Source organism: Tamandua tetradactyla, chromosome 11 (assembly GCF_023851605.1).
Source record: "Tamandua tetradactyla isolate mTamTet1 chromosome 11, mTamTet1.pri, whole genome shotgun sequence".
Taxonomy (NCBI): Eukaryota; Metazoa; Chordata; class Mammalia; order Pilosa; family Myrmecophagidae; genus Tamandua; species Tamandua tetradactyla.
The window spans coordinates 33,141,068-33,147,733 of NC_135337.1; the positions used below are offsets into that span (position 1 = coordinate 33,141,068).

Below are 6,666 nucleotides of genomic sequence, written 5' to 3' on the forward strand. Positions count from 1 at the left end.
ATTTTCCCCTCAGACTTCCTATATAAGGCATATTGAAGTGCATTTGATATATTATTAACCTCACAGCATTCTTCATTTATACATTTTGTACTTCTTAGTACATTATTTATTATGTATTTTAAAGTAAATTGTATCACAAAAATATTTTTAGTATTGCTTTTTTTCCCCCAGTAGGTATCATCCTGAAGATGGAGTTGATGAAATGAAATCTCTCCTGGGAATATTTGATGGCATTTTCTAAAGCAAACCAAAAACAAAAATTCTTCCTATATTAATAAGATAAAGTATAAGAAGACCTAATCACAAATCCTCCATTTTTTATCTTTAAAAAGGTAGTTCATAATTGTTCAGATTTCTTTCTCTTGAATTTAATCAGTTTTAACGACTTTTTTCAATGAACTATTTGGACTGATTTATCTTTCTACTATATTGTACCTTCTTGAAAAAACACTTTTATGTTGTCTTTATTAGAAAACTGATAATTAAATTGCACTTAGATATAATTATTTGGTTATTAATTGTATTTTGATTAGATTTTGACAGGAACTTACTTAAAAGTTCATTTTTATATTTTCTTAACAAAAAGGTATCCTGTAAAAACAAAATAATGCTAGGTCAGTTAATCTGTTTATTTTATGGATTATTCACCAATATTGTTCTCATGTCTTTTGTTTTACTAAAGATGTTTAAGAATCCAGTGGCCAACTGACCCTGTTGTTATTAGCTTTTAGCAACAATAAATGAAACAATCAATACAGATTGTTGTTGTTCCATGTAGTAAGTTCTAAAACTTTGCTATGTTGACTTTTACTATAGCACAAAGGTATTATGCATTATTTGCCAATGAATTATATGTCAAGACTTATTTATTGCTGAGTAGTACCTAGGTACTCTAAATAATACTGATTTATTTATAGATACAGGGTGAAGTAGAAGCTGATTTAAGAAATTTTAGAAAATATTTTTTCTAATATTGAAACATGAAAGCCTTAGACGCAAGAGAAGTAAAGAAGAGAAATTTCCACATGAGGTTATTGTTATTTAGTTTTTTTGTTTTGTTTTGAGAGGAAGTACATGGTCCAGGAATTGAACCCAGGTTTCCCAGATGGAAGGTGAGCATTCTACTGCTGAACAACCTATGTACCCTATATTTACTATTTTGTTTAGTAAACATTTATGAGGCATCATATGTATTAAACTTGAATAAAAAGCTTAGAACAAAAATTAGAAGCTTTGTGTCTACCCATGTTAAAAAATAAGGGCAACCAGTTTCTTTATTTTAGTTATACTCACAATTAATGTTATTGCAACAGAATCAATCATGCTACAACTTTTAAGGTTATTAAACACTATTAAAATTTCAAAATTGGTGGACTACAGACTGCTCATCTTCTATACACAGCCTTCGACAGTAAAGATATAATTCAACAAGATTTACTAATTGATTTGCTAAGTGAAAAGTACTGTATTTGGAACTGCAAGGGATACAAAGCATGAAAACACTAATTTGCTCTCATGGAACTTATTTTATACTCTAATAGAGAAGCTCAGGTATATACTAAAATAATAATAAAAATGTAAAGTACATAGAGAAGTGGTTCCCACACCTCAAGGGTGCATCAGAATCACCTAGTGGGGTTCTTTGAGAACAAGATTATTGGGGTTCCATACTCAGTTTCTGACTCAGTAAGTGTATTAGTTTGCTAAAACTGCCAGAATGTAATATACCAGAAATGGAATGGCTTTTAATAAAGGAATTTATTATGTTACAAGTTTACAGTTCCAAGGCTGTGAAAGTGTCTAACTAAGGCAACCCTCAAGAAAGGCTGATGCGGCATAGATTGAAATACTTGTGGAAGATGGCGGCTTAGTAAGATGCGCGGATCTTAGTTTCTTCTCCAGGACAGCTACTAGGGGAGTAGAAACGATACAGAACAGCGCCCAAAGCCACAACAGAGATAAAAAAGACAGCGTACCCCATCCTGGAATGCTGGCTGGCTGAAGGAGGCCGCTCGGGTGAGATCGCCGAGGCACGCGGGCTTCACCGGGCAGGGTGGCAAGCGGCCGGAGTCACTCCCTTCCCCCTTCCCGGGCCAGCTGGGAGAATTGGAGAGGCGGTCCCCTGAAACCGCGGCGGCTGGCGCCCACACCACGCGCGGCACCTCGGACCAACTGAGAGAATTGGATCAGAAATCCCCAGGCCGCGGAGAACGGTGACGGGTGGGGGAGGCCCCTTCCAAACCCGTGACTCCCCGGGAACATGCACTCTCCGGGCGGGCCGCTGCCGCTGGCACCCTCCCGCCACGCTTGTCACCCGGGCCGACTAGGAAATTCGGACGGGCGCTTTCCCGGGCTGCGTCGGCCAGCAACGCTCCCCGCGTTCGGACCCCAGGCCGGCTCGAACTCTTCCAAGCCGCTTCGGCTAGCGAACCTCCCGGACGGCGAGAGTTTTCCAAAGTTAAAGGTCCCACAGCACCTTTTACTGGTGGGACCTGCAGACAAACGTGTGCAACGAGCGCCACCTACTGGGCAGGATAAGAAAAACAGAACCCACATATTTCACAGAAAAATCTTCCAAACTTTTGGATCCAATACCCAGGGAAATCTGTCTAAATGCGCAGATGCCAACAGAAGATAACGGATCACGCTCAAATAATTGAAAATATGGCCCAGTCAAAGGAACAAATCAATAGTTCAAATGAGATACAGGAGCTGAGACAACTAATGCTGAATATACGAACAGAAATGGAAAACCTCTTCAAAAACGAAATCGATAAATTGAGGGAGGACATGAAGAAGACATGGGCTGAACATAAGGAAGAAATAGAAAAACTGAAAAAACAAATCACAGAACATATGGAAGTGAAGGACAAAGTAGAAAAGATAGAAAAAACAATGGATACCTACAATGACAGATTCAAACAGACAGAAGATAGAATTAGTGATTTGGAGGATGGAATATCTGAATCCCAAAAACAAACAGAAACTATCGGAAAAAGAATGGAAAAATTTGAACAGGGTATCAGGGAACTCAAGGACAATATGAACCACACAAATATACGTGTTGTGGGTGTCCCAGAAGGAGAAGAGAAGGGAAAAGGAGGAGAAAAACTAATGGAAGAAATTTTCACTGAAAATTTCCCAACTCTTATGAAAGACCTAAAATTACAGATCCAAGAAGTGCAGCGCACCCCAAAGAGATTAGACCCAAATAGGCATTCTCCAAGACACTTACTAGTTAGAATGTCAGAGGTCAAAGAGAAAGAGAGGATCTTGAAAGCAGCAAGAGAAAAACAATCCATCACATACAAGGGAAACCCAATAAGACTATGTGTAGATTTCTCAGCAGAAACCATGGAGACTAGAAGACAGTGGGATGATATATTTAAATTACTAAAAGAGAAAAACTGCCTACCAAGACTCCTATATCCAGCAAATTGTCCTTCAAAAATGAGGGAGAAATTAAAGCATTCTCAGACAAAAAGTCACTGAGAGAATTTGTGACCAAGAGACCAGCTCTGCAAGAAATACTAAAGGGAGCACTAGAGTCAGAACCGAAAAGACAGAAGAGAGAGGTATGGAGAAGAGTGTAGAAAGAAGGAAAGTCAGATATGATATATATAATACAAAAGGCAAAATGGTAGAGGAAAATATTATCCAAACAGTAATAACACTAAATGTTAATGGACTGAATTCCCCAATCAAAAGACATAGAATAGCAGAATGGATTAAAAAACAGGATCCTTCTATATGCTGTCTACAGGAAACACATCTTAGACCCAAAGATAAATATAGGTTGAAAGTGAAAGGTTGGGAAAAGATATTTCATGCAAATAACAACCAGAAAATAGCAGGAGTGGCTATACTAATATCCAACAAGTTAGACTTCAAATGTAAAACAGTCAAAAGAACATTAAACAAGAAGACATAACAATCATAAATATTTATGCACGGAACCAGAATGCCCCAAAATACATGAGGAATATACTGCAAACACTGAAAAGGGAAATAGACACAAATACCGTAATAGTTGGAGACTTCAATTCCCCACTGTCATCAATGGACAGAACATCTAGACAGAGGATCAATAAAGAAATAGAGAATCTGAATATTACTATAAAGGAGCTAAACTTAACAGACATTTATAGGACACTAAATCCCACAACAGCAGGATACACCCTTTTCTCAAGTGCTCATGGATCATTCTCAAAGATAGACCATATGCTGGGTCACAAAGCAAGTCTTAACAAATTTAAAAAGATTGAAATCATACACAACACTTTCTCAGATCATAAAGGAATGATGTTGGAAATCAATAATAGGCGGAATGCCAGAAAATTCACAAATACGTGGAGGCTCAACAACACACTCTTAAACAACGAGTGGGTCAAAGAAGAAATTGCAAGAGAAATTAGTAAATACCTCGAGGTAAATGAAAATGAAAACACAACATATCAAAACTTATGGGATGCAGCAAAGGCAGTGCTAAGAGGGAAATTTATTGCCCTAAATGCCTATATCAGAAAAGAAGAAAAGGCAAAAATGCAGGAATTAACTGTTCACTTGGAAGAACTGGAGAAAGAACAGCAAACTAATCCCAAAGCAAGCAAAAGGAAAGAAATAACAAAGATCAGAACAGAAATAAATGAAATTGAAAACAATAGAGAAAATCAATAAGACCAGAAGTTGGTTCTATGAGAAAATCAATAAGATTGATGGGCCCTTAGCAAGATTGACAAAAAGAAGAAGAGAGAGGATGCAAATAAATAAGATCAGAAATGGAAGAGGAGACATAACTACTGACCTCACAGAAATAAAGGAGGTAATAACAGGATACTATGAACAACTTTACACTAATAAATACAACAATTTAGATGAAATGGACGGGTTCCTGGAAAGACATGAACAACCAACTTTGACTCAAGAAGACATAGATGACCTCAACAAACCAATCACAAGTAAAGAAATTGAATTAGTCATTCAAAAGCTTCCTAAAAAGAAAAGTCCAGGACCAGATGGCTTCACATGTGAATTCTACCAAACGTTCCAGAAAGAATTAGTACCAATTCTCCTCAAACTCTTCAAAAAAATTGAAGTGGAGGGAAAACTACCTAATTCATTCTATGAAGCCAACATCACCCTCATACCAAAACCAGGCAAAGATATTACAAAAAAAGAAAACTACAGACCAATCTCTCTAATGAATATAGATGCAAAAATCCTCAATAAAATTCTAGCAAATCGTATCCAACAACACATTAAAAGAATTATACATCATGACCAAGTAGGATTCATCCCAGGTATGCAAGGATGGTTCAACATAAGAAAATCAATTAATGTAATACACCATATCAACAAATCAAAGCAGAAAAATCACATGATCATCTCAATTGATGCAGAGAAGGCATTTGACAAGATTCAACATCCTTTCCTGTTGAAAACACTTCAAAAGATAGGAATACAAGGGAACTTCCTTAAAATGATAGAGGGAATATATGAAAAACCCACAGCTAATATCATCCTCAATGGGGAAAAATTGAAAACTTTCCCCCTAAGATCAGGAACAAGACAAGGATGTCCACTATCACCACTATTATTCAACATTGTGTTGGAGGTTCTAGCCAGAGCAATTAGACAAGAAAAAGAAATACAAGGCATCAAAATTGGAAAGGAAGAAGTAAAACTATCACTGTTTGCAGACGATATGATACTATACGTCGAAAACCCGGAAAAATCCACAACAAAACTACTAGAGCTAATAAATGTGTACAGCAAAGTAGCAGGTTACAAGATCAACATTCAAAAATCTGTAGCATTTCTATACACTAGTAATGAACAAGCTGAGGGGGAAATCAAGAAACGAATCCCATTTACAATTGCAACTAAAAGAATAAAATACCTAGGAATAAATTTAACTAAAGAGACAAAAGACCTATATAAAGAAAACTACAAAACACTGTTAAAAGAAATCACAGAAGACCTAAATAGATGGAAGGGCATACCGTGTTCATGGATTGGAAGACTAAATATAGTTAAGATGTCAATCCTACCTAAATTGATTTACAGATTCAATGCAATACCAATCAAAATCCCAACAACTTACTTTTCAGAAATAGAAAAACCAATAAGCAAATTTATCTGGAAGGGCAGGGTGCCCCGAATTGCTAAAAACATCTTGAGGAAAAAAAACGAAGCTGGAGGTCTCGCGCTGCCTGACTTTAAGGCATATTATGAAGCCACAGTGGTCAAAACAGCATGGTATTGGCATAAAGATAGATATATCGACCAATGGAATCGAATAGAGTGCTCAGATATAGACCCTCTCATCTATGGACATTTGATCTTTGATAAGGCAGTCAAGCCAACTCACCTGGGACAGAGCAGTCTCTTCAATAAATGGTGCCTAGAGAACTGGATATCCATATGCAAAAGAATGAAAGAAGACCCGTATCTCACACCCTATACAAAAGTTAACTCAAAATGGATCAAAGATCTAAACATTAGGTCTAAGACCATAAAACAGTTAGAGGAAAATGTTGGGAGATATCTTATGGATCTTACAACTGGAGGCGGTTTTATGGAACTTAAACCTAAAGCAAGAACACTGAAGAAGGAAATAAATAAATGGGAACTCCTCAAAATTAAACACTTTTGTGCATCAAAGAA

The 6,666-nt window shown here is 36.8% G+C and overlaps 1 protein-coding gene across 4 annotated transcripts in view; it reads left to right on the top strand.

The window, feature by feature from the left end:
* The window catches only part of HFM1 (helicase for meiosis 1), a 120,481-nt gene extending 119,193 nt beyond the window's left edge, over nucleotides 1–1,288 (top strand). For 3 of the 4 annotated variants that reach the window (XM_077120297.1, XM_077120299.1, XM_077120298.1), the window contains exon 40: nucleotides 172–1,288. In XM_077120297.1, the coding sequence (XP_076976412.1) occupies nucleotides 172–241 (70 nt within the window). In that variant the 3' untranslated portion in view covers nucleotides 242–1,288. The remainder of the gene's footprint in view (nucleotides 1–171) is intronic. The other variant, XM_077120300.1, reaches the window with a different exon arrangement.
* Nucleotides 1,289–6,666: the final 5,378 nt, after the last annotated feature.